This window comes from Centruroides vittatus, unplaced genomic scaffold, assembly GCF_030686945.1.
Source record: "Centruroides vittatus isolate TY-2023 unplaced genomic scaffold, ASM3068694v2 contig_3169, whole genome shotgun sequence".
Lineage (NCBI taxonomy): Eukaryota > Metazoa > Arthropoda > Arachnida > Scorpiones > Buthidae > Centruroides > Centruroides vittatus.
In genome coordinates, this window is record NW_027122038.1 from 222,015 (window position 1) to 245,976 (window position 23,962).

Genomic DNA, 23,962 nt, shown 5'->3' on the forward strand with positions numbered 1-23,962 from the left:
GCTAATTAATTAATAAGGGAGAGCGCGGTGGAGCGCCGAACGACGCGAAGATCGTGTAGCGCGGACGGGAGTAAAAGTAGGAGCGTAATAAGAAAAGAGGAAGAAGAAGAAGACCCGGAGCCGTTCATCAACAGGTGATGTTAACTCGGCTAAATCGTTAGAAGAGAGGAGGAAAAGTTTCTTTCCAACACCCGACGACGACGATCCGTTCGCGGCGCCGATCTCGCACACAGACTCTGGCACGTTGCCAGTTCTACGGGCGAGAACCAGGACGATTGTGATTGGTGGAGCGGCTGCACCAAAGTGGGTGAGAGAGCCGATGGCGTCACGGGCTTGCGTCATGTATCCAGGTCATCCGCTGTCCCTCGAAACTCCCGTCATCCCCTGCCGGCTTTCCGATTCTGTTTGCGACTGTGTGTGAGTCGTTCAAAGGCCATTTGTATCGGCCGACGCGTACAGCTGATGTACCTTCTTTCGTCGAACCACCTCGTCCCGTTTGTAGACGACAACGCCGATGTGTTATGGGTGTGGAATTTTGTCACGTCGATGCTTCACAATTTGATTTCGAGGTAAGTTATTTATATATTCCCTTCTAGTTTTCGCTGTCGTCCCGATTGCAGAATCGCCTCGTCTCTTTCAGCCGCTCGTCCAAAGTTTTGCCGTCTAGTCTCCTCTCTCTCACTCTCTCTCTCTATCGCTCTGTTGTCTGTCCGTCACGCGGTATTCTTTTTTCCAGGGGTCACGCACTCGGCCATGTCAGAGGTCGGAGTTCGCGTGGCTGTTTTCGTGGTCGACGGCGGGTAGGGTTTGTGTGTCACGTTACCTAAGACATCGCCGCTCACCTGTTGAGTAACCGCGTTTCACGGATATGTCATCGCTTGCCTTGTCCCTAACTCGGCCCGACCGCGGATTTTAAACTGTACTTGGCGCTCGATGCCCCCGTTTTGCTTATTTTTCCTCCGTTCAGACCTCTGAAATCCTCTGCGGTATACCTCCTCTGCCACAGTGTGTTAATCCCGTGCCACGTGACACGCGTCCGAGTATCGTCCCGGGCCGATGAAGTCTCACTGGCGGGCCCGATCGAAATTTTTTTTATTCCGAAATTACGAGTTGAGGGTTAAGGCCCTTCCATTGATTTCTGCCGGGGTTTGCGCCCGCTTTTCGAATTTTTCCCCTGTCGAATGGTGGAAATCCCCTAACACCGGACGTGGAAGCCGTAAATTTTTCGGTTTTTTTTCTTTTTGCGAATTTTTCTGGAAAAATAAACAGACGAAAAAAAGGAATTGACAAACAAGCGAGTTCAGACGGAACTATCGAAACACCCTGTTTACGCCAGTACGAAATTAAACTAGAAAAATAACATAATGTCGGCATTTGACAGTGGCGCCTCTATCGGCCACGATCGGTACTCGGCCGTGTGACGTATGTGTTTTCGCAGAAATACCGTACCTGTTGTACGCGGCGAGGGAGAGCGCGCGCCCGCCCGCGCCGACGAGACACCCACGCGTATCGCGCCGGCCCAACGTTTAAATGCGACTCATGTTATAAAAGTAGAGCGAGACCCGTTGGCATTTCGAAGCGCGCCGCATCGCACGGTGGCGCGTCTTTTCCTGTTTTCGCGTTTTACAGACGATACGTTTATAAAATACGAAAGTTATTAGATTCTGTTAGGAACAGACCAAATAATATTCCACGCATCATCCCCCCAAAAAAACCATCAATAAAAGTAATCTGTTTATAGTACTCCCCTCGCGACAATGTCGCGGCGCTTGCGACGCTCGACAACGACCAATGCCGACGGGTATCCGGGGTAATTCCACCTACTAATAAGAGAGGGGAAGCTATCGCCGAATTTCGATACTTGGCGGGGAATTTTTGCCGACTTCCGGTTCGGACGGCCGTAGTATACACTCGACAATGACAAACGAGGCTCGACGCGAAAGAAATCGACCCGCTTTTCCGATTTTATAAAAGCTGAGTATAGGTTTTACGCGGGTAGAACGTGTTTACGTGGCTGCTGCACGTGCTGACAGACACCCGCGACGGACACGTTCGTAAAGAGAATAAAAGCGCGTGCGAAATGACAACCTGACAAAAATGTTGTTAGTATAATACGCGAGATTTGTTTTTTTTTTACATGCGTAGATGAACTCGACCTTACCAATGCTCAGAGTCCATCTTGTTCGTGCGCGATTAGTAATGATCAGATGTTGTTTGTATAGAATTTGGTTAGGAAGTTGTGGGAGGATCGGGATTTGGACGCGTGTCGGATAACCGGTTTACTCTCACTTAAAAACGTAGCATTAGGCGGCGGCGATGTCGCGTCGCGTCGCGTCTCCTTTCCGCCTGCCACTGCCGACGTTTTCGCGCTGCTTAAGTGTTTTCCAATCCCGTCGTTCCACGCGTCACTCTATAGCATCGGACGCGGTCGTTTCAAAAACATTCCTCCAAGCGAATCACACGTGCTAGAAAGATACCAGAGAGCGAGAAAGGTCATCACTCCTCCTTCCATTCTCATTTGATCGAATTCTGGATGTGTGGCCCGTTCCGTAGGCCGACAGTTCCGAGTAGCGCGCTCGAGCACACAGGCACACACACGCAAACACAGCGCATACTTTACGCCAAGCACCAGCCTTCTGGCATTGAGAAAGTGTGTCCTTCAATTGCGATTCGTGATTTTAAAGACCTTTCTAGACTCGTAATGGCGGCGATTTTATTTCGAAGTGCGAAATCTTTCCGGAAATTATGTAAGAAAGTGGCTCGTTCGAGACGTCGCCTTAAACTTTTCATTACCTGTTTTGTTTGTTTATTTATTTTCGTAGTTCCTCGCGACCTTGAGTAATTCCCACATTATAAAATTTCAGGGACCCTGCAGAACAATAAACCTTTCCGTCCCCCCTTAGCAAGAATAAATAAATAAGTAATAACAACGATAAATTACGAACGAGTTACGTCGTTTTGGGAGGAGAAATTCGCTCAATATTTTACGAATTATGTACACACACCTGAAAGTTAATTCGCGTTGATAAAGCAAGCCTAAATTAGACTTGTAAAATATAGCGGAAAAGTTTATTAAAATCCCTAGATTTTCCATGAAAATCTGGAATGCACCCGATACCGGATTACGCATTCGATGCCGAAATCCGTCTTACATTCGTTACGACATTGCTTGAAGGGGGCTAATTTTCTCGAATTAGCAGTTTGATGCGTTAAATAGCGGAACGGGCCAAGCGTGTGAGAAAGTATTTCGGCAACCCACTTAACATGCGATCTGGCAGAGGGAGGGGAAAAAAAGTGGGTTATGTCAACACCCCAAAAACTGTCTTCGGAATGAGATTCGATGTCGACGACATATCGAGCTTATTGTTCTCCCCCCCACAGTCTATATCCATCGATGAATTAGAACAGCGAAAATTACAAAATGGCGGCTAAAATATGCATTAAAATATAATAAAACTTGTTATTGTTACGTTAAACACTGATTTTTTTATATATATATATTTAAGTCGCTTCGCAGAACGAAGCACTTTTTACCGCATCCCGTTTACAGTTAAAAATCTTAAACAAAACTTCCAACAAAATGTACAGAGTTAGAGGATTTGTGGCGTTTAACAGGTAGAAAAATTGGTAGGAAATCCTCCGCGTAGATATACGATTTAGTGGGATCGAGTCAGTTAGTCGGCTGATTCGCTCGACTTTTATTTTAGTATTCGGAGGGGCACGAGGCCAAGTTTAGGCTGGCAAACGTCTTGTCAACATCCGGGCTTTTGTACTTGTAACGCAATTGCGTCGTTGTAAGCTTAAAAATCCGCCGAATTTCCCGGATAATCGCGCGAGAAACGTTGGGGACTTGCGCCGTTAGTACTTTCGCGCGTAGTGTCGGCGCGCGCGCGTAGCGGGAGGTCGTTGCATCCGCCGATTTACGCAACGACATCGATTGCCACATCGGAAAAATACAAGTTGTTTGCCATATCGCTCGCTATTAGAGGAAGTGCGGGGGGATTTCGAAGGTAGAAAGTTTTGGATAACCAGCGCTTCGACGCGACGCGACGCGGCGTACTTCCTCACTCGTTTCTCGTATAAGGAGGCCTCTCAAACTGATGTAATAATTATCAAATATTCGAACGCCACCTTATAATTGGGAAATTCGAAAGTACAGTACTGTTATTAAGTATCGTCGAGATACTTTCGGCTTTGGCCAGTCTACAATTAAATATTAATATAAATTACATATATAGGGCCTATAATATAATTTTTAAAGTTAAAAGTTTTGTTTTTTCATAGAAAGGGGAAGAAGAGTGTTAATTGGAAAATTGGTTTATCTGTTTTACATAATATCCAAATATTTTATTAGAAGGTGGACGAAGAAGTTGGCTTTCGATCGATGCGATGGGAGACCGCTCTATAAGTAGAGGCAGGCCATGTTCGAGGCCTAGACGCGCGCCGGCCTGATCGATTCCCGGCTTCCCCCCTTCGCTCTCCCTTCCCGACGCACCGTTGCCAATGGCAACCGACCGCGGTATAAGGACGGGCGCCCCGGCTCTACCGCGACTCGCTCGCTCGTTTGTTAGGCCGACGTCTCCCCGTACTTTGTTTTATTCAAAAATTAATTCGTAAATTCGAAATCGATGCGCGGTTCCCGGTTTACCGAATTTTCTATATTTTACAACACCTTCCTCTCTCTTTTTATTTTTATTTTATTTTTTTCTTATTTCGTTTTGTATTTAGTTTCTTTCAATCGCGTTAATCTGTTCCTTATTTCGAACCCGTGTTTAAAGTTTTCGATTACAAAAAAAACTATTTACGTCCCAAGCGCCCCCCCCCCAAGTGTTACCTATCAGTGCTATAAATCTCCAGATATCATACACACAACGTTACTAAAACACACTTAACATATATAACAAATACTAAAATAAGAACAAATTAACTAACAAATAATATATTACAATTAAATTAGACTAATAAAAATACAAAATTAAAAATAAAACTTAGAAACAAACAAAGAAATAATAATACAACCCTACTGTACTTAATAATAACCTAACCATATTTACCATTAATATACTTAACTACAATTAAACTCTAACTACTATCAAATCTTATAAAAACGATCAAAAAAAAAACGATAAAACAAAAAAAGTAACAATAAGAAATCAAACTGACATAAGACAAAATACTAAAGAAAACGAAAACATAACATATATCATAAGAATCAATGAGACATTCAGATCAGTCGCTTCCAAGCTTATAAAGATTTAATACCATAATACTACTAAAAATAAAAACTAGATAAACTACTAAAATATTAAAAAATAAATAAACAAAAACTATAAATAAAAAGACAAGAACACTAGGTAATACACAACAACTGCAAAATATAAAACTTATATAACAGTAAAAAAGAACACAACTATATTTTACAACACCTTCCTCTCTCTTTTTATTTTTATTTTATTTTTTTCTTATTTCGTTTTGTATTTAGTTTCTTTCAATCGCGTTAATCTGTTCCTTATTTCGAACCCGTGTTTAAAGTTTTCGATTACAAAAAAAACTATTTACGTCCCAGTTTACTGTCTATTGGAGTTTTGGAGGTTTTTCGTTGCTAGAAAGTGAAATTTTTTTAGGGTAAAATGGAGGTTCTCGCGACGAGGCGACATCTGCCGAGCGGTAGTCCGGCGCCAAATTCGAACTTTTTTCAAATTTTTTTTAATATTTCCGCCGAAAATTTCATTTCTGGCGACACGTTTTCGCTTATTAATGCTAATATTTTATTTTTATGTTTCCTGCTGACGTTTGACCTTCGTCTCGAATATTTTAATTTAAAAAATAATAATAATAATAATAAATGTTAAATTATCGTGCCTTTCCGAATTTACTCAACATGAAAAAATATATTTAAAAAAATATATAAACATTCTAAAACAAAATAAAAAGAAAAAATTATTAAAAAAAAATAAAATAAAAATTCCATTTTCTAATTTAAATTTCGCGATAAGATTTTAATCACGTTTCAATCGATTTTATAACTTGCAAAGTTAGCCGAATGGCTTAAATTTTGTACCAATTTACATTTTATAATGCGAATAAATTTAAATGTCGGCAAAAGTCGCTCGCTAACTAGCTTACTTAGTATGCACTGCCGACGTAAATAAGTATATTTTTAAAATGTTGACTTTTAAAAATTATAATTCGTGGGTTTTATAATATAGCAAACGTGTTTCTCGTCGTAAACAATCCAACTTTTTAAAATATTCGCGTAACCACGAGGCTTCCCCCCTTGGCAGATCTGTTTGTCCGCCTGACCTACTTTCCGATGCTGATTACAACTATGTACAGGTATCTAGCGATGACGTCGTCATTTCGCCTCCCCCGTTCTATCCATCTACACCTTTCTGAGCCATTAGGCTGGAACCTAAGACACACATACGTAACCCATTGTATAATTTTACCTGTCCGACATCCCATTCCCGGTAAAAATTCGCGCAAATAAAATTTTTCAAAACATACAAAATTATTTCTATTATTATTATTATTATTTTAAATAAAAAGTTAAAATTAATTTATAATTTAAAAAATGACAAAGTAGTTTATTTATTTATATACATAATTTTTAATCATTTCAGTTGATTAACTAATTTATTATTATTGAAAGTGTTGCCAAGTTTTGTTTTTTTAAAAAAAGGGTAGACTATGGCAACATTTAAAACTTTTATAATTTTATACAAAATTAATATATTATTATTAAAAATGTTTTCTTTTTTTTTAAAAAAAATTATCTTTGATGATAATGAAGCTATTTTAATATGAAGCAGTTAAGCGACATAATATAAATTAGAAAATAAAAACAAAAAAAATTTATAAGAATACGGGCCGTCTGGCAACTTTTAAACGCAGATTTAAAATACTACAGCATGCTTTTGGCATTGCATGGTATGGTAGTTTTATAGTGAAACACTAAAAGTATGTCACTGTATAACAAAGTACAGTAAACTATAACGTAATACAGTATGGTAGAGTACAGTTATCATACTCTACATCATTTCCAAGTGGGGAAAAAAATAAGAAAAATTATCATAACCTATATTTATCGTATATAAATCCATACCATGTTCAATTACAACTTGTGTACAGTTAACTTGAAAAAACCTTATATATCATTAATTAGACGTTATTGATTTTTAGATATTCCTCTACAGAATATGCTGCGTTATGAAGAAGAAAAACAAACTTTTAAACAATACAGTTAAATTCTTGTTTACTAACTTTCGATTCCTGATGTTTAAATGTCACACGATTAATGGCAATAACAAAAGTTACTCGATAAGAGATAAACTTAATGTCTCTTAACAAAACTTTGATATCGAAACGTTGCATCTTATCACTTAGAAATTAAGGCAGGACTACTAAATATCAGATCACCGAAATGCATTGGAGTATACATATCTTTAAGGACGAGCATGAAGTGTAAACAACTCTTTGGTGTTGTTTTGGGTTGGTCTTCATGACGTCTAACATAACCTTCCACAAGCGTAGGCCTTAGTCGTAAAAATCAAGAAATTTCTAGTTGAAAATACTGTATATTCAAATGTTTGTTTATTGGCGATGGAGAATTTAGTTTTATTTTATGGACAAATGGAATCTTTCTAGTTGTTATGTTGAGCTATGTGTTAATATAAATAAATATCCAATTTTGGGAATGCTCTGCTGTCCTTACAGAAAAAGTTAATTATTAATGATTATTGTGGTAAATAAATTATTGACTGCATGAAGTATTCATAATGGGAATTATAATATCTGTGAATTAATTAATAAAGTATTAATTTCATTAAGATTTGATTGCGCTTTTCCTTTCTCATTAAATTAGCATATTGAAGAGGTTTGTTGTAGACTTTATCTGTTATATTAGAAACATTTTCAAGAATTACAAATAGTTTGATCTCTTTCTATACCTTATTGATTATATATTTAAAAATGTTTAAATTAAAAGTAGTTAATATCATTTGTAAGTTATACATTTATTACAAAATTTTCCATGAAGTAAAAAACATTCTTTGTGAGTTTTATATTAATTGAAGCATTGTATACTAATAAGTCTTGTTGCAGTAGTAGGTCAAATCTTAGTTGTAAAATTAGAAGAGAATTGAAGTTTGAAAGTAAAATTATAATTAATTTTTGAATAAACTGAATATATTTTATATCATAATAACATATATTAAAGTCAAAGTTATAACTAAAACTTTATATTGGATAAATTATAAATTTATGGACAAGTTATGACTAAATCTATTACTATGTGGAAGTTGTTTGATAAAGGAGTACTGTACATTTAATTATGGAGTGTATTTTTCAAAATTAAATAAGTTTAAAATGTTTGTTTAAATCAGATATGGAAATAAAAATTGAGTAATTAAATAAAAGCATTTTAATAACAAACTTTAATAAACTGGTATCAAGAATTAATGGACAGCTTCAGGTACGAAATACGTGTACTATGTTGACTGGATGTCACCGCTACAGATGATGTCAATATGATAATCGAATAGACCACTAGGGCCACCTCCCCCTAAATTAAACAATGTTAACCTGTTTAGGAGTAAAGAGGAATATATGGAAATGTGTAGACATAGATATAACTGTATATTTAGTTGGTGTTTCATTGCAAAACTTTGTATAAGGAAATGAAAACATTTAATTAATGAAAAATTAGAATGTTTGAAATATTTTAAATTTAGATATTTAAAGTAAATATTTATAAATAAATTTTATCTGAAATTGTTAATCAAAAAACAGAAATACAGTATAGGAAGAAATTCAGACTATTTAGTTGTTAATCCGTTGTTATATAACTATTACGTTATCATTATTAAGAATGAAAAGTTGTAAGATTACATTTAAGTGTAACTTTTGTTCTATATTGATATTGAATCTTAAATATTTTAAACATAAAATATTGATATGTAAATGAATATAATTTAATGGAAGTCTCAACTGGAAAAACATAACATTATACATAATAAAAATTCATTTATGATGATGATGATAATTCTTATCAATAATAAAATTTATAAATTATGCTAGAATAGCAATCTTTCGATATATTTCACAATTATTGTAATGAACTAGAATTGCAGAAAATGGTAGCTATTACAAATATTTATTTTATTGGTTCAGCATTGTATTTATTAAATTAATTAATAGTTGAGACACTTCCATTACTTTGAAAAAATTAATTTTCATTTAATAATATATATATGCATACTTATAGTTTATAATGAAAATGTAATATTTTTATTTTTACAGAATATATATAAACTATATAATAAAAAATCAAAGTTTTATAAAATATTTATTTCATTGTCTGAAAAATTTTGCTTAGATACCAAATTTTATAATGGTAAAATTTATTCTGTTAAAGCAATTAGTTTGTAAAGATTTTAATTAAAGAGTAAAGTTGACATTATATTAATAGATTTAATGAAGATGTTTTGAGATATGGCTAGTAATGTGTTGCATTATGAGATCCTTGGGTATAAAATTTGTCAGGGGTCCATAATTCTTATATCCTTAAGAATTATGGGCCCTTGACAAATTTTGATTTCATAGTGGTTTTTACATTATGGGCCTTTGCCATGACCCCCAAGATCATGGACCCCTGACACGTGTTCTCTGTGTTTCCTGTGGGTGAGTATGCTTGGACATTTAAACAAGATTGAGACTTATTAAAGTGATTTTTAAGATATTTTTGAATCTATAAGACAGTTCTTGACCTGTTGTATGTGAATTGGGCACTTGTTAGTGTCTATAATCTGCCTGTTAATACCTCTCTAAGACATCTTTATGATAATTAGTTTGCAGATTTGAATTCTTATCTAAATAAGACCTCTTTGATGGATAGTACAAGTCAAGACCTTATTTTCCCATTCTTCTGTTGCAGTCCATTGCAGGTTAGATCTGCCCGTTATGGGCAAAATATTATGATTAGTCATATCACCTGTAATGCTTATTTTTGTGATCTAATCAAAAGATTTGAATTTTTTAGCTTTTCAGCAAAATAAACAAACAGATCTTTTATGTCTCACAGTAAATTTAATTCTTTAATGAAATATAAATTTGTAATATAAAATTGGTTCATTGTTCTAAGTGCTTGCATATTAATCATTTTAATGTAGTATATATTAGTATATTAATTAATATAACTAAACAAAATACTAGCTAACTAGAAACAATTTGAATGAGCAACACAGCCATGAAATTTCATGGCTCATTCATTTTGTATCAAATTACAAATATGGAAGCAGGAAAGACCTATTGTATATGTAAGCCCAAGGCTATTTTTCAGTCAGAATGTGCAAATATGCCATACTGGCAGAGAGCATAAAAAGTTTTCATATCTAGTACAGGCTGTTGCTCAGTAAGAAAAATTCTATATGTTCAGGTGGAAGTCTGGCACACTAAAAACAAGCAAAATGAATTGGGCCACACTATTGACCACAATGAATGCCATAGGCCAATTGGAGCTGATGTAAAAAGCAGATGGGATGGGGACTCCCTTTCATCAAAGGTTATCTTTAGATGAATGGGCAATACTGTCTAATAATCATCTATACCCATTATTTTCTTGTCAAGAAACAAGGCATAGAGAAGTGTTAATGATATTTTGAAAGGGAAAGTTAAAACATGGTTAATAAATGGTATCATTTAACAACTGACATTAAATCCAAAACAAGAAATAAGAAAGTACCTATGGGGCTACACAAAATATTTGTTCTATAATTAAACACTAAGAAAAGATTAATTTGTTCCATTTAATTGATATATTACCTATTAAAGTGTGAAATTTTTGCATAAAGTTTTAAATAAATTTATCAAAACAGAAATTTTTATTAATAAAAAAATTAATAATAATTATTGATTTTTATAGAACGATGCAACAATTCACTTGCATTAAACTCACCCATAATGTAATTGCAGTTCTAAATCATATAAATCTGCTACTTTTGTTTCACAAAGATGTTAAATTTATGTGTAATAGAAAAAATGTTTAAAAATATTGTCTTTTTGTATATCTATCTGAACAATTTGCTCATAGCCTTGATCTAATGACCTTTCCCCTGTACAGTATATGCAATGAAATTTTACTGTATGTGAAAAAATGTGAACAAGCTATGTAATTAATCCAGTTTGAAATTTTCTAGTTGTTTTTATGTTGCCATTAGGTAGAATTTACTAGGAAATTATTGCTTTGAAATATTTCAATTAAAGTTTTTGATATTGTGTTTTATAAGTTGATTTTTGCAACTTAAAGTATGTGCATTTTTGATCCTGTAAATCTTATGTAAGAATTTATTTTTGTTCTGCTTTTATATTAATTTTGTGAAATATGATTTTTATGATGGTTATAATTATTGAATGAATCTGAATTTACCTCATAATTTTCTTTAATTATTTTCTTTTTTATTTTCCTCTAATATTGTTGAATTAATATACATTAATTTGATGCTAACACAATTCATTTCCATTATTTCATACATGCTACAAGAATCATTTACAATATTAAATAAATGATGCTGGAAAAGTAATTTAAGTTGACATAAAGTACTCTCAAAGATTTGAACATTAACATTCTCATCTTATGCTATAACTGTTATTATTAAAAAAAATCTTTAAATAACTATAATTTAGTAATATTACACTATAATGCATCTTCTAAGCCCATCTTAAATTTCATGAAGAATACTGCGTAAAGAAGTTGGGAAATATTACTTTCTGGAACGTGTTTAACATATAAGTTATGGTATATAATTAACATTCCTTAATTCTTCTATATTTCGTTATGTGAAAATCTTACCTAATTTCAAGAATTTCTATTGGGGTTTCATCCTGGGCTGATTCATTTCTCCTTAGACAACCTGGTTGACTTTAAGTTTTCCATTTGGATACCATATTGATACCATTCTAAGTAGAAATATCTGATAAACATGCTACAATCGGACGTACTTCTCTTTTCAAGCTATCCATTAGTTTAAACCAATTTTTAAATGACAGAAACAATAGTTTATTCAAACTTTTTCATTTAAGAAGTGATGTTTGTAAATTAAATAAAAAAATAAATAAATATGGATCATTACTAGATGCAATCATTGTCTTACTTATATATTTACTTATCAGGAGTGTTTGACTCATGATAAGTAAATAAAGTCCAAGAGTATTGGGTTTTTTAAAATGCTTTTGTGCCTAGAGCAGTTTAAATTGGATTTATGTTTGAGGAGTTTTCTTAACAAGTGTTTTATTATTAAGATCATTGATGCTTTCATAAAAATACTGGATGCTCATGATCATATTTTGAAAGCAAATAGAGTATAAACATGGAAAATAGGTAATTTTAGTTTTAATTTTATATGCAATAATAAAAAATAATATATGTAACTTCATATAAAAATCTGTGTAGATAGAAATTTCAAAACTTTATGGTTTTGCTTGTTTGGCATTTAATTTCTTAAATTAATACTAATTTCTGTGTAATTGTTATGAAGATTCTTAAATTACAATGTAGAAATAGTCATAAGTTTCAGCTGTGTATCTTCTAATTCAGTTATAAATGAAGAGATTTCTATGGTTTCAAAAGGAAAAAATCTTAATTATTTATTGTGACATTGTCACAATGCCAGGCTTCAATTTTTTAATCATATTTTAATTTAAAAATTAATCAGGGCCTCCAGTTCCAGCTTTCCATATCCGGACTCTATTTTCATCTGTCTAATTCTGTTCTTAAGATTAAAAAAGGACAAATAGATGGACAACAGAGGAATTTACAGGTCTGCATATAATGCATATAATAACTCAACAGGTCTTTAATTTTCAAATTACAGACCTGTTATATTATTATTATTATTCCTTATGTTCATTTGAAGGATTTATTGATAGGTATCAACTACTGAAATTGTAATATAATTTTATATGGTAACCAAAGCTATATGAATCTAAAGAGTTGTTCTCATGTAGTATTAAAATCTCTTTTCAATTGACACACTTTATGTATGTTATCTGCTCAATGACAGTTTATATTTAGTATATTTTATGTCGTCCCGGTTCGCAATCTTTTCTTTGTACTCATTTATAAACATATATTTTAATTTTGTACTTTTTTAAATGCATTATATAATACAATATATTAATTCAAATAACAAATTATTAAGTTCGTTTCTTAACATGGAATTGATATTCGGCAGATAAGGACTCGCCGAACTAAATCTTACATGACGTTCCTTTCCCTGTTGAGACTAATATGTTTCCATGACAATAGAGAATTTAGACTTGATTATGATATAAGTGAAATCTTTCATTAAAGAATGTAAGGTATCTGTTTTCAATAGATTCAAATAATTCTAAATTCCTAACATTTTTCAAACTGAAATTCTTTTAAAAGCATCACTAAGTAAAAACTTTCAGAATAATTATCTTTGATTTAGTATATAACAACTTTGAAATTATAAGTTTTAATATGATAATTAGTTATTTTTTACTATAGAGCTTAACAGTAAGCTTTATTGAATATAACAATAAATTTTAACTTATTCTTAAAGAATGATACTAGTGTTAATGATATAAATTTTACATTAAATTGATCTCTACTAGAAATTTCAGAAATTAAGTAAAGGATACATAAGTAAGTTTTCATTTATTCATAATTTCATAAATTATTGGATGTTGATAATATATAGAAACCACAAATATGATGATTTTGTATCAAAATTAAATAAATAAGTAAAAAGTATTTTATTCTTTCAGTACTATAATGCATTACTTTATGAATGTCGAAATTTCAATTTAAAGCTGAGAGTAATCACTGTATGATGAAAAAATTATTAGAATCTTAGATTTTTCTGTTTCTGATAGCCAGTTTGGTATTCTTATTTTCAGGGCTGTATTTAGACATTTATCATTGAGGTGGCATGGTGGCTGATTTTGCTGCCTAATATCAATAGTTCATACAAAAAGCCAGTCAAGAAACCTGGTTTTCCTCTCCATTCTTACCAGTCTTCGTGCCGCTTCTTTACACAGCCATATTTCTCTTATTATTTTTTTGTGTGTTGAGATTTTGCCGACTATTCACCGAAATTTGCTGACATTGTGGAGGCAAGAACCCGGTAGCTTTGTCCTTGCTTATTCTACAAAACTCTTAATGCTCTTATTGCATTAAGAAAAGTTTTAGCATGAAAAACATTCTCTAGAACATTGAAAAATAAGTTTAAAATCTATATTTTTATATTTATTTTATGATGCTAAATCATGCTGTGGTTCTTACCATTGTTCTGGATAATAATCCAAAAGAATGATAAGAATTGCACAAAAGAACAGCTGATTTATGTATTATATATCAATACTAGGTCAAATGAGGGGTTTTACTTTAGCAGTTTATTTCACAGAGAAGTGCCATCAGATAAAAGATTTTTGAGGTTATTACATCAAATGTAATTGAAACTTAACTGATAATGTCAAGTTCAGTATAGCTAAAATTATATAATGCAATAGATGTAATCAGCAGAAAGTTTGAAGAACAGTTAGAAAAGCTTAAAACAACAAAAGTCATTTATTCAAATTTCATATAAAATTGTAATGGAGCTGATGAAAAATAATGGGAAACTACCAGAACATTGCTAATCAATGTTTCTCTATAAATTTTCAATTTTTAATTAGAATTTGCTAGTACTTTCCTCTGTCTAATGGACTTCTTCGTGCATTGAAATCACAGAATGACTTTTTGCTTTGGAACAGAACATAGAATATTTTATGTTCTGTTCCAAAACAAAAAGTATAATGTTGTTTTGATGTCATTTCGTATGAAGAATTTTTGTGACCGTGATGAAAAATACATTTATTTATGAAGAAAAACAATTTCTAATGTTCTGCAAAATAAAAAATAGCTTGAACCTGTCAAAAGAGAGTAATGTCTGCTATATGGTTTATGATTTCATAAATTATTTAATAAAATATGTAAATGATCATAACAGTAATGTATGAAATGATGAACAAAATTTTAACTGTGTAAAATGTGAAGCATGAAGTATTTCTTTAATGTAATGGAAAGATATGGAGGAACGTTATCATGTACTGTACAATTGTTGTTGTATCAATATGGTCATTTTGTTGGGGATCAGAAACTGAATTTATAATGAGAACTTCTGTATTTCTTTCAGTAATGAAAAGACTAATGAACCAATAAATTCACTTATATCTAATTTTTGAGCAGGTAATTTGATTTTTCCCAAAATGTTAGGTTTTTCAACTGCCTGAATTTTGAAGGAACTTCATGTCCCTTGAAAAGTAAGTTCATTAGAGAGCATTTTCTGAGTACTTAAGTTAATGGCAAATAATATAAGAAATTCTGCAGAAATCTCTGTTATCAAATGGATACTACAGGTCATGATTTACAGTATTTTATTATCTCCATTACATTCATTATTAAATCCTTTTTTTTTTATGAAAATCATACTTCTGTGAAACAGTTTGCTTGATGAAGTTATAATTTTCTAAGCAAGTTTAATACTTTGCAAACTAGTTTAAATACAGTAAACTTCAGCAGTGTTTTATGTATGCACTTTGCAGATGTGACTCATTCGACACCTTTTAGAAAGTAACTTGAATTAATATTATTATTAGGATAAGATCTATTAAATAATAATATCACAGTGATAATTAAATATCTATTATTATAACAGCTGGTTATAGTGAGAGTGCAAGCTTTTATATTTATAAATTACATGATTACTGGCAAAATTTTGTGCAGTTGAATAGAATATTAAATGAAAATAACGATTTTATTATCTATTCTCTATTCTTTATACATTTTAAAAACTCAGCTCGGACTGTAATAATGTGTTATTTCTCATCATACGAGTTTTAGAATTTATAAGAGAAAGAAAAATTTTTTAAATATTTTTCTCTTTTACAAATAACCAAATTACTTCCTGATAAATGATTTCCATTGCAGAAACACTAAATTGGACAACTTTTAATTACGATCAACTAGTATATCATTTTCAGCTTGAATGACTTAATGCATCCAAGTCTTCAACTTTTTTTGTTAACAATTCTCAGAAGAGTAGTTTTGCTTCTATAAATTATCCAACAACGTTTATAAATTTCTCTACGCTATTATGTTAAGATAGCAAAGACTAAGATCTCTCTTATTTTTGATATATCAATGTCACAATTTTATAAAGATATTTAATAATTATGGCTGTTAAAAAATAAAATAAAAATATATAGGCCTACAAAAAATGAATATTGATTACTTTTAATACTTCTTAAAACAACAATCTCCTCCTTGGAAATTTAATTAAAGGTATTAAACACAAGTGGGAAAGAATACAACTTATTTGTATGAACCTACAGTTCCTTCAAAGCTGTAATTATTTAAAATTGTAAATACTGAGTGACTGTAATTAAAATATCCCCATCAGCGATGTCTAGAGAGATATTTAGCAGTCTCTCTCTAGACGTCGTTGATAGGAAAGGATTACTTAACAGTCCATCCAAATGCAACCAAATCTGGTTTGGTAACATTTTAGGACACACAGAAGACACTTACGTGAAAAAAATGAGTACCAAAATTTACTAATCTGGCACTTTAGGCACTGTAAGCCACAAACATTTTATTTGCACAAGACACTCGTGCTATATAAAGACCTTAACAATACAGACAGGCTTAGGCATGAGGCACTGCTTAGAAATGGTTTGAGGCACCAATATCATAAAAAATTTTGCAAATGAAAGTTTGTAAATTTAATTTTTTGTAAGATTTTTTAAATATGCTCTTTTTGTAAAATTTATAAAGCTTAAAAATTTAAAATAAAAAAATGATCAGGCTCTAGGAGTGTCATATCCCATTGAGCCAGTCCTGGATACAGGGATACTACTCGATATGAAGGTGTAAAACCTGAAGGCAATAGTATGAAAGTTAATAGAATTATAATTGATACACTATGATACTTCCCACATGCAGTTTGATACTGTCTTTCAAGACTGCAAAATAAGTAACATTTCCTCAATAAAACATACTTTTTAAGATCTAGAAATCAGGTCTAAAATACCATAGGGGTGAATTTGGTGCTAATTTTTTTATAGAAATTTTTTTATTTCCTGTGTGAGATGGTTTGATATATTAAAAGCATAATGATAACTTAAGAAAAAAATATTGACATAATATGCAATAAATTTTGAGAGAACTTTAAGCTGTATATGTTTCTTGCTTGACAAAAAGAAGTAATATGTAATAATTATGAAGAATGTCCATATAGGCCTACTTGGATCTGTCAGATTTTCTTAAATTGCAAGGAACTAACTGTAATGAATAATTAAAATGCTTTATCAGAGTTAAAATGCATAAAGTTCCTGTATGATTCAAGCATCACAGCTTCTTTCCAATAGAAAAACCATGCAAAATCAAAAATTATTTTAACAGAAAATGGTAAAAAAAATTTTAATTTGAACAGTTTCATTCTACAGAATGACTTATAACAGCTTAAAGTTTTAAATGGTTTTAAATCATTTCTGGAAAAAACATTGTTGTGTAATCATTTCTGGCTTGAAACCGTTTAAATCTGAATTTTTCTGCACATTTAAATAATACGTGCTGACACAAATTTTGTATTTCATGTTTTTGATGAGACTGTCTCATCTCCAAAACCACACTGCTGTCAATGGCTGCACACCTTAGAGGTTTGAAGGAGTACATGTCAGGAGTTGCAATTTGGGACAGAGTATTTGATGCCAAAATCATGCGCACGTAAAATAAACCAGACTTGTAAGTTGTCGGGGGACCGAGAACTGGGTCAAAAGAAAATACGAAATGCTGAGACTGTTTCTACAAACAGGTGCGAGTGCGAGATTTGTGCATGCATTGCTCACGTTTTCCGAGACGTAGTCTCGTCCTAAAACTGGCTTCGCTATTTTACTTGTGTTCACTTTAGAGATGGTCTATGTTCAAAATTGCTCTGGAGTTTACATTTAAGCTTAAAAAAATCATTTTAACTATTCATAATGGTCTAGATTCTACTCTTTGAAGATATAACATAATACCTATAGACAGTACCATAACTAACTTTTCATGTGCTTCTTGCACGATTTTCATTTTTAGCTTTGACTAAAAGTGTTATGGAATCGGTTCCACAAAAGCAAAATTTAAAATTTGAAAATGAAAATATAATACTGATAAATTTTTTCATCCCATTTCAGGGCCCTTTTTGTCCTGGGTTCTGTTCCTCTGCACCTGTTGCACCTGCCTGTGGTGCTTCAGTAGAATTTATAGAATTATAGACTTTTGCAGAATAAGAATAGAGCCATGTTTATTAGTCTCCATATATAAAGGAATGAAGCAGAACATTTATTAGAAAATTCTATATTTGAACTGTTATAATCTATTTGAAATTTCTGACATTTTTTTGGGAAAATTTGAGATTAAACAAACATCTTTACTAACAATTTAACAAGAGATGGCACCTAATGCCTACTTCTAATGCCAAATTATCTATTAAATTAGTAGTATTTTCTAGTCCGATAATATTTGGCTTTGTGGATGTATAGCCATAAAATTTGAGATTATAAGAAAAAAAAATGTCAGACAACAGAGGATGGAATGTTTGAATTTTCTAACAATTTATTCTGTTTTGTTTTATTGCCTACTGCTGTTGTAGTTTTGTTGCAAAGTGATATACAATTAAGATCCAGCACATTAGCACAGACTGTTTTAACCATTAGGTACAGTAGGCATGTGCCTAGGTAGGGCCTGAGAAACAAGTGGACCTGCAGCCTGGGAAGATGAAATTGTGAGTCATATATAAAAAAATATATATACAAAAATATACAAAAATCATTAAATGTTTTTATAAATGGTAGGTGAAAAGGGATTGTAGGGATTCTATAATGTAATCCCTACAATCCCTTTTGTATAGTCATATGCTAAAGAAGCAGTCATTATGTAAAAAAAAACTGAAAAGTTGCAAGGCATGCTTGTAGTCTGTTGAAGTTTGTTTTTAGACAATGGGGCAAAGACTGGACCCATAGTGCACGTGTCAGGGTTGTGATGTCAATCTGTCTTTGCCCAATCTGCATCTCTGCATGGGGGTGCAGATTTGGGCCGATCTGTAGCCAGATCACTGATTGGACTACAGATTGAAATGCCAGAGGAGATCCAAAATACCTGAAAGCCTAAGGACCTGGCCATGGGTTAATGTGTGTTCTTGTCCATACTTAGTGTGGGAAAATACTACGCAAAATAGAAATATCACTACAGCATGAGACATATTACATGCTATTATGTAATTTTATGCATGTCATTGACATAGTTGAAAATAATTTTCTTCCAGACAAGAGAAAATCAAAATTTATACCGATTTGCATAAGATTCTTGGAATTCCCAAGTTATTCACTTCTAGACTATCAGTATTGATTAGTGATCAATAAATGTGATTAAAATTTGATTAGTTTGCATTTTATATAAGATCCAAAAGCTTGATAAAAAATAAATAAATTTTAGATTTATTTTATTATACTTGTATATTTTGTCTAAATTTATTTCCAAATTAAAACAACAGCATAAATTATTTTAAAAAAGAGAACAAGTTAAATTCAATATCTTATGTTTAAGCATTTGCTGATAAAAATATCAACTTTAATATCAGAAGTAATAAAAGATAATGTTGTTTTTATGTTGATAGGTGGCATATCCTATAGTGGCATTTTAAATTAAAAGTATTTAAACTTCCAAATTTAAATTCTTTAAAGAACATTAATGATCTTTTCCATCTCTCTGAATAGACTGTGATAAGTTTTAATTGAGTCAGTATGAAAATTATTTATTATTTTTATATTGCATATAAATGATATCAATACATTGTTGCAAGGATGATGAACTTTTGTGGATATGCATTAAAAAAAGCATATTTACCTTTAATGAAAATGTATGTATGTTGAAGCATAGATGTTGAATAAATATATTTTTATTCTGCTTTGCTAAAGAATTTCATGTCATATTTAACATATTATAAACTTTTTCCTTATTACAGTAGTCAAGCTTTTCTTAGCTAATCTTCAGGAATAGAAGAATATTTTAAATGTATTATTTCACATCTGAAGTAATCTTTTACTCCTGAAGATGAGCTAAGTACTAGTAAAGCTCAAAAGTACTAGAGCTGAAGTTCGATATGTTAATTGTTGCTGTATGAGGTTTTCCAATAAAGCAGAGTGAAGATAAGTTTGAAAAATTTGTGATTAGTCATAATTTGAACAAATAAAATAAATTTAATTAGAATAAATTAAAAAAATTGAATAATAAATCAAACAGAATATAAAATCGGAATAAAAAAAGCTGAAGTAAACATAAGTTGAAACTTAGTTAAGAAACTTAATAATAAACTTAGAAGTCAAATAGTTTTGATGTCATTTATGCTATTTCATTGGAATGACTTCTTTGAATTCTTTGGAATATTTCTTAATGAAAAGTTGATAATTATAATAATCTATTATTATTATTGTATGTAGTGAAAAATAAGTGAAATCATATGACGTATTGTTTGCCTGATGAATTCTTCAAATGTACCACTATTGGAATACAAGCCATAATTTGCCACCTTTGGTTTAATAACCATTTTGAAAATGGTTGTGTGTTTTATGGATGGAGTGAGTGTGTAGCTAGTTAGGTACAACTTTGATAGTATAAAATATTAATGTTTTGTTACTGTATTTCAACTTCAGTTATATTTTAATTTTTTTTAGACAAAAATACCCCTAATTTATAAAGTAAATCATTAAAATAAAAGAAAAACTTTAAAGAGAAAATTTAAGTAATGTTTGCAACAAACATCCTTAACTACAAATCCTGTTATGTTCAGAATTTGCGGTCAGTGCCATAACTAGGGTGGTGCCAGCGGTGCCCAGGCACAGGGTGTAGACCCTGGGCAGTGCAGAAACGACCTGGACCAAGTTTTGGGTCATAGTTTTGGGGCGTAGTTACAGATGCTTGCACCGGGCGCATAAAAGGCTAGTTACGGCGCTGTGGTAAAGATGGTCTCAAATGGATTCAACAATTTAGCGCACCATTACAATCAGAATGTAAGATGACAAATGTCTGTTATCTTAGTATACATCATTGGTCCACATAATAATGACGTCAGCCCAATATATGTAGTGACTTCAGAATTGAAACGTAGTAAATTCTTCTACTTTAGGCTAAACATTTTCTGTAGCAATATCTGATTACTATGACAATTGTCTTTCAACCATCTTTGCGAAGACAGATGTGAGTGTGGCCTCGGGTATTCTAAAATATTAAAGTTAAATTGAAAAGACAGTTTTCACTTTGGTATTTTACATATATCGAGTATTGCTTACATTTCTAAATGAAGTATTTATTTTTGTCTGCAAAACTGAACTATATCTGTTATGTTTTTTTATTTAAATCCATACTTCTTTGTTTAAATTAAGAATTGCAATTGAAAAACCTTGTTTTGTTTTTCAATCAACCAATAAATAGCTAACTCGCTGCTGACATATTTTAAATTATTAATTTATTCCCTTTAAATTAATGCACTACTTATTATATTAAACTTCAAGGACCACTGTTGAGAATTTGTGAATTTAAAATTTATTATAAAATGTGTCAAAAATATTCATGTATTTTTTAAGATCACGTGTTTTTGTAACAAGAGGAAATTTTGTAATTTGGCATTTTTAAACTAATTTGTTTGAAATATCATGAAAGTTTTTATAAAACTTATACCATGTTCCTTCTCTTTTGTCTTTAAATATATTTTCTTCAATACAAAAAATATTTTTGCATGTCTCTTAATTTATTTTATATGCCAGCAGTTATATTTATAGAAATTGGCCAACTTTATATTAGGAAAGAATGGTTAAATGCCAAGTCAATGCACTATATTGCTGCATCAAAACATAATTGGTACATGTTTGGTTTTTTTAAGATTAGATTTCTAGTATCTTTATTCTCTAAAACAAAAAAACATATTAGCATATGATTCAAGCAATCTGATCTGCAAAGTATATGCACTGACTACAAGCAAATATACATATGAATATTACATACAATTTATTTTGGAGCTATATTATATAACAAATGCAAATTTTATATTATATTCTTTGGCTTTATTTTTAGTAATAAATATTTTTGATGCAATTGCTTCAATGTTTTGGTTTCTCAGATTGAAATTGTCAAATTAGTTTGCATGAAGCCAATACCCAAAATTAATGGGTTGAAATTGAGCACATTAATGCCATGTTCTTTTCTAACCATACACACTTTATTCTAATGCATATAATTGTAATTTTTCTTAATATTATAATTATTGTAAAAGCTTAGCTTATGCTCACAGCTTATTATTCAAGTTCTGGGCATAAAAATCCTGTTATGAATAATCACTGTACTTAAATAATAATTAGTTAATTCTTCAAAAAGTTGAATTGTTCTAGAGTCTAGATCTTACTTTTGGATTGAAGATCCAAAATGAAATCCACATATTAATATCCATACACCTATCAATGTCTACATCCATTCAATAAGTAGATAAATACTGTTTAATATAAACACTTATTGAATCAACGACAATATTTTATAGCTACCCAGCTCATATATCTAAAATTCACTCTTTACAAAACTTACATAACTAATTCAAACTTAAACTATACAAGAACTGGAATAACATTTAAATAATTAAAATCAAAATACTTTCGAGCCATTCTGGTTTATCTTTAGGGATTAATTAATTAATTTAATTACTAATTTGTTTCTTTATAAAATTAATTGCTTCTAAAAAAAGGAGCCTTTCTGACCCTTTGAAGATGAGTCAGAGAGGCTTTGAAAGCATTTGGATTTAAGTGTTTAAAATAATTTAAAAATTTAATTAGAATAGTTTCGACGAATGGGTTTTGCATATTAAATACTAAATTAATCCTCATTATATAAAGAAAATTATCGAAATATATTTAAGTATAAAATAAATCAGTATTTTCTCAAATTATTAGAATTTTTGAATGAATATTAGTTCAAAAATTTCTAACGACTAAAATTTGTAAGTAAAAATCTTCAGACTTGGAAAAGCTCTGAAGTGTAACTCTATTTATATATTGTGTAAATTGTGCCACTATTTTTGTAACTGAAAGAAGTAGGTTATTTAATTATCAAATATTTTTATATACAAACATAGGCATACAATAAATATATAATCTATAAAATATAATAGTTATAATTTTTATTTGAATGAAAAATAAAAAGTTTAATAATTAAAATATTTTTTTTCTTTATATTAAATACAATCAACAACTGTAGTATTTATGAATTTGTGTTGAGATAAAAGTTTATTTTTATTCTTTAAATACAGTCTGTCGAGAATTAATTTTAATTAAAGAAACGATTAAAATTTTCATACGTCTCTCTAAATGATACATCTAAGTTCGTGTAAAACGGTAAAAGTATTTCAAAATTAACATAAGGTATTAAATAACATTTTTAACTATATGAATGAATAGAAATTTATCTAATAGTTAATTACAATTTTCACTATGTCATTTATATGTAAATTTACTAATTTCTCATTTACACTTATAAAACTTCTAATAAATTAATTAAAGTAAAGCAGAAATAAATGTGCTTACATTTCTCGATTCAAATCAATATCAAGAATATTTTATACTTCCAAAACGGACTCATTCTTCGTCATTAATCAGTATATTTTTCTGAGAATTAAATATAACTATGCTGTATTTTTTGACTAGAATAATAATCTATTAAATTGTCTTCATTGTATAATTCCTTATTTACGTCTAAAGCCAATAAAGGTAAGATAAGGCTCGTACTAATAGCACGTTCGAGATGACAAACTACTTCGAGTGCTCGGTGCTAGCAGTACATTTTAGTGCATCCTCTAGTTTTCGCATCAAGCTGAATGAC

The 23,962-nt window shown here is 31.1% G+C and overlaps 1 protein-coding gene across 3 annotated transcripts in view; it reads left to right on the forward strand.

Annotated features, from left to right (window-relative positions):
* Positions 1-331: 331 nt before the first annotated feature.
* LOC136973399 (SERTA domain-containing protein 2-like) overlaps positions 332-23,962 on the forward strand; it is a 49,588-nt gene continuing 25,957 nt past the window's right edge. The window contains exons 1-3 of one of the 3 annotated variants that reach the window (XM_067268121.1): positions 332-569; positions 9,470-9,677; positions 15,248-15,324. Coding sequence is in view for 1 of the 3 variants with exons in the window: in XM_067268122.1 (XP_067124223.1) it covers positions 522-569 (48 nt within the window). In the remaining 2 variants the exon portion in view is untranslated. Of the gene's footprint in view, positions 570-9,469; positions 9,682-15,247; positions 15,325-23,962 lie in introns of all 3 variants that reach the window. The other 2 variants (XM_067268119.1, XM_067268122.1) reach the window with 2 other exon arrangements.